We start from the raw sequence: 16,264 nt of genomic DNA on the forward strand, positions 1-16,264 counted from the left end.
TTTTTCACCTTCTAAAGCAATCCTGGAAAGGGGGGGGTCGCCAACCTAAACTGTTCTAAATTGATACATTTAGTTGATACATTGAGTTTCATTAAAGGAACACCAAAAAATGAAAGTGTTTTTAAGTAATGAAAATATCATGTAGTGTTGCCCTGCACTGGCAAAACTGATCTGTTTGAAAAAAAGGCTATATGGCACAGGATAAATAGTGGATAACAGATAGCATTATGTTTTACAGATCTGCTATCTGCTGTGTAACTTGAGCCTTTTCTCCTTTGAATAGCTGCCCCCATTGCTACACAGCAGCTTTATTATATAAACTATAGTATTGTTTCTGAAGCAAACAGTTGGTTTACTATTGCAGGGCAACACTGCATTATATTTGTATAACTTTAAAACAATTTAATTTTAATTTTTACTGTTCCTTTAAAGGCAGCTGTTAGAATTGATACAATAATTGCTGATATTCCAGAGATGCTACTAAGAAATGTATCAACTAAATTTCATTTTTTGATATTACTGTTCCTTTAAAGGCAGCTGTTAGAATTGATACAATAATTTCTGATATTCCAGAGATGCTACTAAGAAATGTATCAACTAAATCTCATTTTTTGATATTACTGTTCCTTTAAAGGCAGCTGTTAGAATTGATACAATAATTGCTGCTATTCCAGAGATGCTGCTAAGAAATGTATCAACTAAATGTTGCAATATTGTTTAGAGTGTCTGCCTGAATTACTGAACTGAAACACCAGAGACAGGGACATTAAACTTTAAACTTAGATTTTGAAAAAAAACTGTAACAAAATTAAAAATGGAAAGTTATTGAAAAAAGTCTATTTCTGGGGAACAATCTGAAAACAATTGAACTGGAGAAAGTGTTTGGAAGGTGAACAACTCAAAATGTTTTTGGTGACATAATAAAAGGGGTTCATTCCCCAACTGCATAATCTGGAGTGTGTGCGGATCCGTTTCTAAACGGATGTGGAACAACCCAAAGAGGCCATACGCTAGCTGACATGGTGTCAGACCTGATACTGTACGAGTTGCCATACACATGAATGGCCACCTTTCACGTGAACTCGAGATCCGATAGTTTATGAAACTAAACCCCTGATTTAATTTGACTTTGTGGGATGTATGTAATAGAATTTTTCTTATTTAATGGAAACGTAAACCAGCCCTGACTGGCTAATGTACAACATATGACTAGGGTACCAAAAGATTTTGGATTATTTTGATTTGACTTAAAGCCTGACATTTTACAGAAGATTTATACATTAACACAAAGGGGCACATTTACTAAGCTTGAGTGAAGGATTCGAATGATAAAAAATTCGAATTTCAAAGTATTTTTTTGGGTACTTCGACCATTGAATGGGTCGAATTCGATCGAATCGAATGATTCGAAGTAAAAATCGTTCGACTATTCAACCTTTCGATAGTCGAAGTACTGTCTCTTTAAAAAATACTTTGACTACATACATACTTCTCCACTTTAAACATACCAGCACTTTTCTAACATTTTTTTGATCATTCGAACCGTTCGATTTGAAGGATTTTTACTTCAATCAAAGCATTTGCTCTAAATCCTTCGAATTCTAAGGATTTAACTTCGAGGGTCAAATTTGAGGGTTTTTTTTAACCCTCGAACTTCAACCCTTGATAAATGTGCCTCCAATGTTTAGGTCTCTTTTATAGCTAAACTGAAGCATTGGAAGTTTTATTTTCTGTCATGTGGTTTTTGCATTGCATAAATAACTATGAAGTTTACTTTACACTGTCTCCAAAATAAATAGTTGGCTTACTGACTTAAGAGACTTACTTGCTAAATGGATTTGGATAAATACATTTAAAAATAATATTTTTTGAGGTTAAAAACTAAGCTAAGATAAAAAAAGGGCCTTTTTGAATTCAGTTGTTCCTTCTAAGAAAACAAGAATGCTAGCAATAAATGGATATTTCCTAGGATGGTAACTTGAAGAAGATATATGCCACCCAAATTTTCACCTAATAATCGTGATATGGGTATAGTTATTGAAGCATGACTATGATGGAAAGAATTAAGCTTGTAAAATATGTGTCATTTGTCATCTAGAAATTAAACAAATGTCTTCAGATAGGCATTAAAAATCAAACATTGGCAGTCCTGGAATGCATTGTCCTTAAGATGTGTACATTTTTTCTGTATTTCCTTAGGATATATCTACAAATATTCGTTTCCTAAAAGCTTTGCTTTTTAAACCCTATCAACAATATGCAGTTATCACTGGCACATACAACATTTTTTTTGTTAAGTTCCACTTATAACTAATATATCACTCCTCAGAAATATGTTATATCTGAAGAGTGATATGGACGACAGTTTCTATTCAGTCATTCATCTGAATTGATGTGCCAGTTATTTCATTACACTACCTGCAAAATGATTTGTTCCCTCTTTAAAGCAGAGTAACTGTAACATTGCAGAGTAAATACTGCCTAACGAATCTCCTACTTTTTCAGTCTCAGCCTCAGGTGCAGTACATATATTTTGGGACACAAAGCCACATAAAATTAAAACAAAACCATAATTTTGATGGTGTTACAAATATTACAAAGGGTTTAATAATTTCTGTGATGTTACAAGACATATTAAAGTTTCAGGGTACATGTTTTTTTGTTTTATAAGTGTCAAGAATATGGCGTCTCTTTGTGAAGCCCTGCGACTTTACACAAACTCTAGGCTTTTGTATTTTACCTTTAGGGCTATGGCACTTGGTACAGTTCCGGGTGATTTAACTACTGGGCTATGATTAGCTCTGCAGACAGGCAAGAACATGCCCAGAATTGTTTTCCTATGCTATTATTGGCAGTCGCCTGCCTCGGGAGTACACTCTAGGGTCAGCGGTTGTCATTCTGAAGTGTTCACTACAATTAATTGTGCCATAGTCCTTACTGGGGCTTTTTATTTTAAAGATAAAAATGTTGCTGGGGTAAGAGCTTGGCTAGGCAACTCAAGTCTTATTTACATGCTGAAAAACGTTTTACTCTTTTTTTTGGAAGTATGACTTGCCTTGTTACGGATCATGGAATCACCACCAAAATAAATAAAACAGCAACAATATAAACACTTCTAGCTAAAAAATATTTTTTTAAAAAAATGTTTCAGTTCATCTAAACAGATGTATTTGTTAAGTGGAAATGTCTTTGTTTTCACTTAATGGGCCAGATTCAATTTAGCGAGAAAAAGTTATCCCATGGTTTATCATGTGAAAAGTCACGAACAGGATTTAATTTGAGGAGTAAAATCTTTTCACCTAATTCACTTCCAGTTTCTTTCCCATAAAATAAACAAAATAAATGAACAGTTTAAGTCCAATTTGCTAAGGATTTGACTGTATATATATATCTTGGAAGACAGTGGTCCCTGTGTGATACAAGGCTGAAATTGGTAAGTGAAGTGCCCGCTCTCTCAGTTTACAAAACAAAAAATTTGGATAGAAGTATTTGTCAAACAAACAAACAAGTTTTTATTCAGCATGTTACATTGAGTTATTTTGATCATAGAGTGAAAACACATTGATGAGCTAAATAAGGAAATACTTCAGATGCATGTATAACTTTTATCATTGGAAGGATTAACATATAGTAATGGTAACCTGACAAGTAATTGCATTTGTGATCCTGGAAGATAAACCTGTAGGCAAGTTTCTGGTATGAAATGGATTAAGCTTAAAGGAATTGTTCAGTATAAAAATAAAAACTGGGTAAATAGATAGGCTGTTCAAAATAAAAAAAATGTTTCTATTATATGTAATATATAAAGGCTGGAGTGATTTTATGTATAGCATATCAGTCAGAACACTACTTCCTGCTTTTCAGCTCTCTTGGTTTACACTGACTGGTTACCCTGGCTACCAGGCAGTAACCAATCAGAGACATGAGGGGGGCCACATGGGTCATATCTGTTGCTTTTGAATCTGAGCTGAATGCTGAGGATCGCTGACTAGTCGCTGACTAACTCAGAGTTATAGAGCTGAAAAGCAGGAAGTTGGATTCTGGCTGTTTTATTAGACATCTGTTCACTCCAGCCTTTATACATTACATTTTTGGCTAACTAACTATATTAGAAACATTTTTTATTTTGCACAGCCTATCTATTTACCCAGTTTTTACTTTTCACACTGAACTGTTCCTTTAAGTTGTTCACCTTCCAAACACTTTTTTCATGTCAGTTGTTTTTAGATTGTTCCCCAGAAATAAAGACTTTTTTCAATTACTTTCCATTATTTATTTTTTAAGTTTTTTCCAAAATCCAAGTTTAAAGGTGAATGTTCTTGTCGCTGGTGTTTGAGTCTGACAGCTCAGTAATTCAGGTGCAGACTGAACTGTTACAATTTTGCAACATTTAGTTGATCCATTTCTCAGCAGCATCTCTGGAGTATTAGCAACAATTGTATCAAGTCTAACAACTGCCTGTAATGAAACCCAGAGATTCTGCTCAGCAAGGACAAAGATAAGAAATGTATCGACTAAATGTATCAATTTAGAACAGTTTACAGGATCGGCGACCCCTCCTCCCAGAGCTGCTTCAGAAGGAGAAAAATGACACTTTACACTTCAATATTTGAAAAACCGTCACACATAGAAAATAGAAAGTCATTGGAAAAAGTCGTTATTTCTGGTGATCTATCTGAAACCAACTAGTTGTTTGAAGGTGAACAACCCCTTTAAGTATGGGCTTGGAATGAATTGTCCACAAGGTTTATGCCTTGAGGAAAGTTAGAAATGATTCCATGGTTGGATGAGAAAAAACCAGGGAATGTTTGCTTTAAGAAAAGAATGTTTATCCTATATGAAAGTTCAGAGCTCAGCCATACTGTGCAATAACAGGCCTTGACATGAGCAATAATTTCAGTGCACCAACGGATGTGGGAAATCACATTTTTCCTCAGTTCTAGTACTTTTTTGCAGAAGTAATGGTAACATAAATGTTTGGATAAGAAACTAACACACAAAATGTATTTACAGATAGGCTGTAAAACATAAAACAAGCTTCCAAATTGTCAAGCGGTAAAAAATAGTTTGTAATGTACATGTAATACAAGTGGGAGTAATACTACCAGATGATAGTTTCTATGTTGTACGTTTTGAAATTATTTCTTTAAAGGGATCCTGTCATCGGAAAACATGTTTTTTCAAAACGCATCAGTTAATAGTGCTACTCCAGGAGAATTCTGTACTGAAATCCATTTCTCAAAAGAGAAAACAGATTTTTTTATATTCAATTTTCAAATCTGACACGAGGCTAGACATTTTGTCAATTTCCCAGCTGCCCCTGGTCCTGTGACTTGTGCCTGCACGTTCGGAGAGGAATACTTTCTGGCAGGCTGCTGTTTTTCCTTCTCAATGTAACTGAATGTGTCTCAGTGGGACATGGGTTTTTACTATTGAGTGCTGTTCTTAGATCTACCAGGCAGCTGTTATCTTGTGTTAGGGAGCTGCTATCCGGTTACTTTCCCATTGTTCTTTTGTTTGGCTGCTGGGGGGAAAAAGGGAGGGGGTGATATCACTTTAACTTGCAGTACAGCAGTAAAGAGAGACTGAAGTTTATCAGAGCACAAGTCAAATGACTTGGGGCAGCTGGGAAATTGACAATATGTCTAGCCCCATGTCAGATTTCAAGATTGAATATAAAAAAATCTGTTTTCTCTTTTGAGAAATGGATTTCAGTACAGAATTCTCCTGGAGTAGCACTATTAACTGATGCGTTTTGAAAAAACATGTTTTCCGATGACAGGATCCCTTTAAAGAAATAATTTCAAAACGTACAACATAGAAACTTTTTGAGAAATGGATTTCAGTGCAGAATTCTGCTGGAGCAGCACTATTAACTGATTCATTTTGAAAAAAATTTTTTCCCATGACAGTATCCCTTTAAAGTAGAAGTCTTTTTATTCCAGTACATTTGCTTTCGTGCGTACTGTGTTCAGCCATCTTTAATCTTCTCTAAACAAAGTCATATTCAATCCTTAAAAGGATACTGTCATGTTTCTTTCAAAATGCATCAGTTAACAGTGTGGATCCAGCAGACTTCTGCACTGAAATCTTTTTTCTAAAAGAGCAAACTGATTTTTTTATATTTCATTTTGAAATCAGACATGGAGCTAGACATAGGGGCCGATTCACTCAGCTCGAGTGAAGGATTCGAATGAAAAATACTTCGAATTTCGAAGTATTTTTTGGGTACTTCGACCATCGAATGGGCTACTTCGACCTTCGACTACGACCTTCGACTTCGATTCGAACGATTCGAACTAAAAATCGTTCGACTATTCGACCATTCGATAGTCGAAGTACTGTCCCTTTAAAAAAAACTTCGACCCCCTACTTCGGCAGATAAAACCTACCGAAGTCAATGTTAGCCTATGGGGAAGGTCCCCATAGGCTTGCCTGTGATTTTTTGATCGAAGGATTTTCCTTCGATCGTTGGATTCAAATCCTTCGAATCGTTCGATTCGAAGGATTTAATCGTTCGATCGAACGAAAAATCCTTCGATCGATCGATCGCAGGATTAGCGCTAAATCCTTCGACTTCGATATTCGAAGTCGAAGGATTTCAATTCGAGGGTCGAATTTCGAAGTATTTTTTACTTCGAAATTCGACCCTTAGTGAATCGGCCCCAAAGAGTCAGCATCCTAGGTGCCCCCCATCATGTGACTTGTGCTCTGATAAACTTAAGTCACTCTTTACTGCTACACTGCAAGTTTGAGTGAAATCACCCTCCCCCCCAGCAGCCCATCAGCAGAAAACAATGGGAAGGTAACCTGGTAGATATAAGAACAGCACTCAATAGTAAAATCTATGTCCCACTGCGACTCCTTTATTTACATTAAGTAGGAGAAACATTATTTAAAATTTTGATTATTTGGATAAAATGGAGGATGGCTTTTCCTTAATTTTGAGCTTTCTGGATAATGGGTTTCCAGATAATGGATCTCATACCTGTAGAACTAATTCTTTACTGCTACATTTACTTATTTTTTATCATTTCTACTTGGTTTCTTTGAAGGTTTTGAAAAAGAATATTTATTTTTGCTTAGATGGTGGTAACCTGTTTTTGGAGTAATGCCTTCTATTTATCAAAGTTAAATATCTTAATGTAATTCTTACATTTATTGAATGCCATTACTGATATATATATGTATATAAAATTGTTGCTATGATGGTGTCAATATGGTAAAAGTTTTGCCAGAAATAGAGATGATTACACAAGCCTCTGTTTTATACAGTACAGGTATAGCAAGCAATAATAGTATAGCATACAATAGAACATAGTTCCTAATCAAATTTTCACTACTATCAAAAGATGGCAAATTCACAGTAAGATTCAGTAAGATTGAAGGGTAATTCTCTGCTTCCTTGGTTGACTCATTTTCTAAGCATGATAAGAAGCCTGTCCTATTCTTCTGTTCTTATCTGTGATGCGCTTATACGTGCTGTTATTGCAGAGCACTATAAACTAGGAAGGGAATATACAGCATATTCCTTCTGACGCTTAAGAAATTCAAGCGTTAATATACCACCTTTTTTTTAAAACAACTTCATTCAGTTGCTATAATGTAGAAAAGGTGCATAAACACTACATAAATATAAATATATATATCAAAATAAATATATACTATATATGTATTTTTTACACAGACATGTATTTTGAAAATCAAATTTGAATTTTAAAAAATCTAATCGTATTCCCGAGTAGATTTTCACAGTTTTGCCCATAAAAAAAACTCAAAAAAGGAGAAAAAACTTTTCTCCAAAATCAGTTCCAGTTTTTACCCATAGACTTCAATAGAGTTTCCATGTGATAAACTGTGAGATAAGTTTTTCTGAATTAAATTGCACCTCAAATTGGATCGCATCCATTACTTTTCACGTGATAAAACTTTTTCTCACTGAATTGAATCTGGCCCATAGTGTAGCATTTTTATAATTATAACTTAATGAAAAATGCACATATATAATTAATATATAAATAATATATTTTTTCTCAGAATTAAAGTTCTCTTGGATCTTTGTTATGTTAGCTGTTTCCTCAACGTTTTTTTTTGTTTTCCTTTTTTTAAAGGTATATGTCCTTTACCTATTTCTTCCACTTCTGCCTCATCACCAGAGAGAGATGGGGTGTTTTTGCACTAAACACCTCAGCCCTTATACATGCACATATGATGTCATATCTAATATGCTGTATATGTATGACATTGATAACACAATAGACCTAATAAATTCCACTGATCAGGCATATTTGTCTGATGTTATATACATCCTGGACCCTTGTCTTACATCATGATAATATCACAGTGTCTAGAATGAACCTAAGGATTCTGGCAGACAGGATGTTTTTTTGACTGCTTTTAATCTCCTCTAGGGTAAGCATCAATACATCCAAAGTAACATTCCTCCTGTGAGTAGTAGTATTATGTATTTAGACAGCAGCAACATATTCTGCACTGTACAATAAATGGGAGTATACATTAAACATACAGGTTTACATACAAAGCAACCAATAACTGATACAAGCGGTAGAAAGGGCCCTGTTCAAAAGAGCGTACAAATCGATAATCATAAGACATATGCTAGTAGTAGTGGAGCTTTGGATGCTTTGTCCGAATTGATTTGAATACTGCTATACCTGTTGGAAGAATTGGACACAAGCGGCAAAAGTGGGTTATGGGATTCTGTGTGAGGAATGAGCCTCAACTTCTAGACTTCTAGAGAGTAAAAGGACAAAAGGGGATACGATTATAGGTACTAAATTAAAAGACTTTCTGTTCATTGTTCATTGAGTTCAGTAACACCTAATAACACGTTTGCTACAAGAACCGAACAACAATAGTTTTTTTAATTGGAAAAAAGTAATGTATTAAAGTGTATTTAAAGGAACAGTAACATCAACAAATAGAAGTGTTTTAAAGTAATACAAATAATATGCAGTGTTACCCTGCACTGGTAAAACTGCTGTGTTTGCTTCAAAAACACTATTATTTTTTATATAAATAAGTTGCTGTGTAGCAATGGGGGCAGCCATTTAAAGGAGAAAAGGCTCAGGTTACACAGCAGATAGCAAATAAGCAAATAAGCTCTGTAGAACATAATGTTATCTGTTATCCCCTATTTAACCTGTGCCATATAGCCTTTTTATGGCTACACAGCAGCTTGTTTATATGAACTATAGTAGTGTTTCTGAAGCAGATCAGTTTTACCAGTGCAGGGCAACAGCACATGATATTTTCATTACTTTAAAACACTTTAATTTTTCTAGTGTTACTGTTCCTTTAAAGTACCAGTATTATATGTATATAAATTGCACTAAATATATAAAATTGTTTTTTTAAAAGTGATTAAATAATAGAATTGCCGGTGTTTTGTACAGGTTTTTGAATAAGGAGGCTGGAAGTAATGAGAAGACAACATGGAAGCCCAGTCCCGTAGCACTACAGCAAGTGAAAAGAAAAAGGTTGAGAACTCTATAGTAAAAGGTCACTCTCGAACAGAAGTCAGTGAGAAAGCTGTTGCCTCAAGCACAACTTCCAATGGTAGGTGTCATCAGCATTTATTAAAACTGAAATCAATTACACTGTGACTTACATGTTATCACTTTCGAGCAGTGATCCTCAACCAGTGGCTTGTTTACTGCCAAAAAGAGCCACTGTAGCTTCTGCCAGTCCACATAAGGGGCTACCAAATGGCCAATCACAGCACTTGTTTTGCACCTCCAGGAATATTTTAATGTTTGCGTTGCTCCCCAACTCTTTTCACATCTGAATGTGGTTCACAGCTAGAAAAGGTTGGGAACCCCCGCTCTCGCTGGGTGTGCCAGTTTGTTAGCCACCCCCCCCCCTCCGTGTCCCTGGCTACTATGCGTGTTCTACAATATGCCACAAGCCTAGATACCTCTTTCCAGGTCAATTGAAGATTTCTGGTGAAACAGTTTGTGCTGTTGCAAGAAATATTCTGCACGTTATGTAAATGATGAGCTTTGATGATCCATCTGTTGCATCTTTCTTAATTACAAATTCTTCTTTGATATTCTCAGGTATTCCTTTTGCTCACAGAGCCAGCGCATGTACAGTATAGTAACATTATACTGCACAAGCACAGGTCCAGAAAAAGGCAAGGGATCCCTGTGAAAATCGAAGAAGATGGCAGTGTGGCACTCTTTTTTTCCTTGGCCGATTTTTCATCAAAAAGGACTGCCAGTAATTTATGACTATGCAAACATAGCACATATCTCTTTTGTTCCATTTACATTTCAGTTTTTGAATTGTGTACTTTGGTGATTCCCTGGCTTGGCAATTTCAAGTTATTCAGGTGTTTAAATGTGAAGTGTTAGTGACTAAAATGCAAGATGGGCAAAATCTAGGTCTAGACTGACCTATTTGACATTTCACTGTGCCACTGTGTGGTATACATCTGTATTTTATCTGTCCAAGTGGAGGCTTAGAGGCCTCTTATTCATACTCGTATTCGTATGAGATCATTTTAAAATAATCTCTCTAAGACCTCTAAATATTTAATATATATTTAAATCCACCCATTAAATTTATAAACTGCACAGAACTAATGTGTATAGTTAATTATGACTGTTCATTTAATATTTATAGTTACCTCATGTTGGGATGTACTTACTTTCAAAAATCCTGCGTAGTAGGTGCACCACAGGTGCAATATATTAGTATATATAGTATATTTTACTGTATTATATGTTTTGATCAAGACTGTCTCATGCACAGATATCAGCAAATGCATATATTTTTTTTAGGAAGAGTTTCTTTTATGGCCTGGCTCTTAGCGTTTTTCGAACAAGTGGAAAGTTAAGTTCCATCCCAATTATTAAATCTTTGGAGACCATTCCCACATGGTTGTGTAAATGGTAGCTTCATCCTGAGTTCTTTCATCTTCTTTCCTGCTCTCCTGGCTTGACAGTTGAAAAGCTTTGACTGTGCCACACAATGGTTTGATTGGTTTCTCTGGGGGAGGCTTTTCCCTGCCTCATCATTCGCCAGGCAGGTGGACCAGAAAGTCTCTTGATTCTTTTGTTTCCTCTCAAAGTCGGGGGGTCTTTGACTGAATAAATCCTCCGTCATGGGATAATTTGCTAAAAGAAGACTGAAAGATTTGAGAGAAAAGCCTCACTACTTGGGTGCTGAATTAATGAAATAACTTGGGCCCCCGAGTTTGCAATTGAAAAATCACCAGGAATGCAGCGGAGGGCGGAGACTGACTTCAGAATGCAAGTCTTTTATTCCCCATAATAAGCTTTCAGTGATGTAGCTAATTTGGCTTGTCTGGCCTCTGGTGTATTTGCATTTTAACTCTGTAGGAAGGGAAATCCTTGCAAGAATGAAAGCCGCTTGCATGCAGAGCCTAGTTAGTCATTAGATTGCTGCAAGAGGATGGGGGGAAAAAATCACACATGACAGGTCTTAAGCTGGAGTTAACCCTGGATGAAAAGTAATTTACAGATAGTCTATCCTTAGCCATATTTGTAGCCCCGATAAGGTTTCATTTCAGAATGGATAGGAGACATTTCCCCTAACGGGCCCATTCTGCGACACCTGTGATAACAGCTCTCAGATTCTAATTGAAATTGGTTGCAGAATGGATTTTCACTTTTTTCTGTCTGAGAAAAATATTGAATGGGCTTAGAGCTGCCACAGAGAATGCTAGACCTTGGCTTTCGGAGAAGGAAGCCAGAATCATCTTTCATTGCACTGTCGATGACACAACACTTTTCTTATCAGTCTTATTAATGAACCCATTGATCATTTGATGAAGAAGGCTACTTAAAAAGTTCTAACAATTAGCTCTGGAAAAATGTATATAGATATTAACCCATTTCAGTCTGTATCTGATACCAACCTAAAAAAACATTTAAATACAAACCATCTTAGTGTGCATTTAAGGTGTGTGTGTATATATATATATATATATATTTATATATATATGTTCCAGTTCTGGAATGCAGCTATATTTTTTTAAAGCTATGGCTAATGTTACGAGCTTCTCATATTTCACTTTGAATTGTCTCCTAGGTGTTTCTATATTCTCTCTGCTTGCTTGGGTCAATTCACCCCCTATTCACAGCTTGAAAGAAGATCTGTGATCAAAGGCTTTAATGATGTCACTGATCTCTGGTGATTGATTGGGAGCAGAAGATCTGCTGCATTCTACATGTATTCTTTCTTTATCAAATCAAATATATCCTTGTTCTAATGCTCTACTGCTAAAGATGACATTTTAGCATTTCAAGCAGCAATTATTTAACGCCCCCCCCCCCTTCCCAACTTTGTTTGTTTGAGAGGATTAAGGGGTTACTTTCCAACGATCACTCGAAAAAGGCTTAACAGAGAGAAAAATTAATAACTTTTCCCATTGTGAATCATTTAGGTTAGATTTATAATGTGTGCAGTAGCGTAACTACCGGGGGAATAGGGGGTGCTATTGGGCCAGGGCCCGTCCCCCTCAGGGCCCCCAGGCAGTTCGCGCCCACTGATTCCAGGAGGATTCCGGGTGTACAGAGGGGGGCCCAGCTGCACGTCCCGCGCCAGGGCCCACCCCCCTCTAGTTACGTTGCTGAATGTGTGTGTTGTGGTCATAATTGGAATGTATAGGATTAAAACAGAGAATATTCAAATGGATTTCAAACTGTCATTTTACTTTTAAGTAAGGGCTAAAGGTGGCCATAGACATAACAATTATGATCTTTCTTTGAAAAGATCTTTCCAAGAAAGATTGTTTGTTTCAATACACACAAGTAAAATTATCGTGAAGTTAGTGGGATTCGAGAAATCGTACATCTTACGATTGTTCGTCCGACATCTGTCAGAAAATTGATCGGCCAGGTTTAAAAAATTTTATCAGCCCCAGTGCAATCTATCTATGTTTGCAGGGCCAAGCAGGCAGCTCCCCTTCAGTTTTGCTGGCAATATTGCCTGAAATGGTCTTTTTAGTTGATGGACACATCGCACATTTAAACAATCGTTTCAAGATAATCGTGGGCTCACGATAACGAAAAGATCTTTTGAAGATCTTCACATCTATGGCCAGCTTAACAATGGCCGATGTTTGGGTGCCTTCAAAGGCACCCAATAAAAATTTTCCATCCAGCCTGATCGACGACCCGATATTCAAGTATTCTGCCAATATCGGTAGGCTCTTTCCCCACCATACACACACCTAAAATTTTCCATCCAGCCTGATCGACGAGCCGATATTCAAGTATTCTGCCGATATCGGTAGGCTCTTTCCCCACCATACACACACCTAATATTGTAAGAAAATTTGTTTTGTACGATATTATCTGTGTGTCTATGGCCACTTTAAGTCAAGCAACAAATGTTCTTTATCAGAAATGGTTGTTTTTCGCCACTCCCTAAACTCTCCATGCTGTCCCAAACCCTCTAGGTTTATATGCTTATCCTGCCCCCTCCAATGACATTGAAGAGGTGGGGCAGGATCAGGTAGATGAACTGTTGTGGCAGGCAGAGTTGGCTCAGATTTGGTTAGGAATGGCTGTGGCCGGATGGGCATAACTAGTTGGTGTGTATTTCCACAGCAAGATTCCCAACCATAACATTTACTTCAAAGTATACAAACTAACCATTGTTTCTTCTTGTGTTTTTTTTTCTTTTTAATTGATATTAGCAGTAAATTCCATATTTCTAGTTTTGGCTGAGGTTTTAGAAATCATTAGATACACACAATCTAGTGATTACGCTATTTCTGGTAAATACCATGCTTTTCAGGTCATTCTAGAAATTATATGACATTTTGTTTTTTATTGCTAGGGGTTAAACAATTGACCTAAAATTAGTAATTCATGCAAAGATCTGGTTGCTTAGTGAGGTTACAAATTGAGTGAATTATTGCCCAATATGGCCGCTAGGTGATTGGCCAAATTTGTTTGGCCTTTATAGGAGTCATTACAGACTTACTATGCATGCATGACCTTGGGAGTTTCATTTGACAGTTATAAAACCTGCTCAGTAGATCAGAACCCACCCAGATAGCCCTGGAAGGCCGGTGGTCCTGTACATGGGCCAGTTAGCTGCTAACTCAGAAATGTAGAAGATGTTATAATTCCATGTATGGCCAGTTTTGGCCAGTTCTAGTAATTTCTATTATTGGGTCAGCAGGGTATGTTTTACCATTGCAAACCATATCCTGAATAGAAAATAACACCCTCAAAATTAGAAGGTGCACACTGATCAGAGCTGGCAAATTAACAATTAGCAATTTGAAAGTTTTTTTTAGAATTGGTATGCAATCAGATGAGTACACTAGCCCTTTGCAATAGCATACATAATTGAGTTACAGATGAGGCTTTAACTAAAACCAGAGCATATCATAAAGCTTCATTTTATTATTTATATATAAATGTATTTTTATATGTTCTTATGTTTTTTTTTTTTACTTATGTAACACTTAACAATGATATTATAAAAGGGATCTTACATTTATTTAAAAAAAATAAGGGTTAAAGAATTAAACAGTAGCATAAGAGCTTGCAATGCAAGGGAACAGTTGGTGTATAATTACCATAAAACACTAGTTGCATTAGTTACAATATTCAGTTCTGCTTCTTGATTTGCATGGAGAGCTCATGCATTGTATAATCGGATAGAGATGAAGTTGAACGCTTCATAGAGACCAGTTGAAGTTTATGTAACACTCCTAAATGAATTATATAGACACATAGATCAGTTATTTTTTACTAGTTCACTGACAGCTGGAGGCAATATTGCTATAGAATGTTATTAAATTGATTCGGTGGCCAGAGAGATAGGATCTGATCGTTAACTTAATTTTGAACTACTTGCACCTAATGTGTTGGGAATGCAAACAAGAAATGGTAATGAGTGACAGGCTTTTCATTACTAGGAAGAACTTTCTTCTAGTCCAGAAGAATGCAGTATACTATAGGACAGTAGTCCCCAACCAGTAGTTCGCAAGCAAAATGTTGCTCACCAACCCCTTGGATGTTGCTCCTAGTGGCCTCAAAGCAGATGCTTATTTTTAAATTCCTGGTTTAGAGGCAAGTTTTGGTTGCATAAAAAACAGATGTACTGCCAAACAGAGCCTCCTGTAGGCTACCAGTCCATATAGGGGTTAAAAAACAGCCAATCACATCCCTTATTTGACATCCCCATGGACATTTTCATGCTTGTGTTGCTCTCCAACTCTTTTTTACATTTAAATGTGACTCACGAGTAAAAAAGGTTGGGGACCCCTGCTATAGGACAAGAGCTCTGTAGTCTCTGTGGCTCATGTTACAGGAATACAGAGTGCATTGCCAATAATTTTGTTTGTGGTGCTTACGCAGTGGCATTAGCATTGAGAAAGGGGAAATGCTTTTTTTTAGTGCTTACTATGAATTCAGCATATAAATTGAATCCGATATACTTTAGCAGAGAGTGGACTGATTGCATCTCAAATGGAAATTTAGACCATCTGCGTTATTCCAGTTAGATGGAACAGGAGCTACAGAAAGGAAAAGTTTGATGCAAACCAGAGCAGAACTATTAATCACAAGCAGAGTTACTTCCTAAGGGCTGCCACTGACTGTCAAAGGAGATTGCCTCGGGCTTGCTTATAGCTGATTCCCTCCAGAGGAAACTTCAATTTGTGGGCCGGCCTCTGAAAGAGATTGATAACTCTGTTTATAGGCAAGGATGAATATCTATAGATAGCAGATAATGCAAATGAGCCTATCCTTATGATAAGTCTGTAAACCAATTATGGCTACAGTTTGATTGAAGCTCATTGGAAACACATTCGGATTCTTGCAAAGTTTATCAAGTGTTACAATTGCTTTTGCTGATGAGTTTATCATTTCTAACTTTCCCCTAAAGGACGCTACAAATAGGAGGCAGAATAAAAAGAATTAATGGCATACTATGTGTAGCTCTGTTTTTTTCATTCCCATATTTTAGTAATCAAGTTTAAAATTAAATAATATCTAATTATCTAACATTTCTTCTCTCTTGCAAAAGTAAAGCTGACCATACAATTAGTGATGTGCGGGTCAACAAAAATCCAACCAGACCCTGAATGGCCTGCACCTGGTCTGCACCCGACCCTAATCTGCAGATCCCGGGGCAAACCTCACCATCTCTACCATCACCAAAGGGGCAGGGCATGCAGTTGTGAGTCTCTAAATATTGACAGGCGGAAGCAGGGTATAATAAAAGCCATGGGCAGATTGGGCGTTTGGTAATG

The 16,264-nt window shown here is 36.6% G+C and overlaps 1 protein-coding gene across 3 annotated transcripts in view; it reads left to right on the top strand.

The window, feature by feature from the left end:
- Positions 1–16,264, top strand: part of gli3.L (GLI family zinc finger 3 L homeolog) — a 147,541-nt gene that overhangs the window by 12,016 nt on the left and 119,261 nt on the right. For all 3 annotated transcript variants that reach the window (XM_018266317.2, NM_001087971.1, XM_018266318.2), the window contains 1 exon segment: positions 9,417–9,579. In XM_018266317.2, the coding sequence (XP_018121806.1) occupies positions 9,456–9,579 (124 nt within the window). In that variant the 5' untranslated portion in view covers positions 9,417–9,455.

The sequence above is a fragment of the Xenopus laevis genome, chromosome 6L (assembly GCF_017654675.1).
Source record: "Xenopus laevis strain J_2021 chromosome 6L, Xenopus_laevis_v10.1, whole genome shotgun sequence".
NCBI lineage: Eukaryota > Metazoa > Chordata > Amphibia > Anura > Pipidae > Xenopus > Xenopus laevis.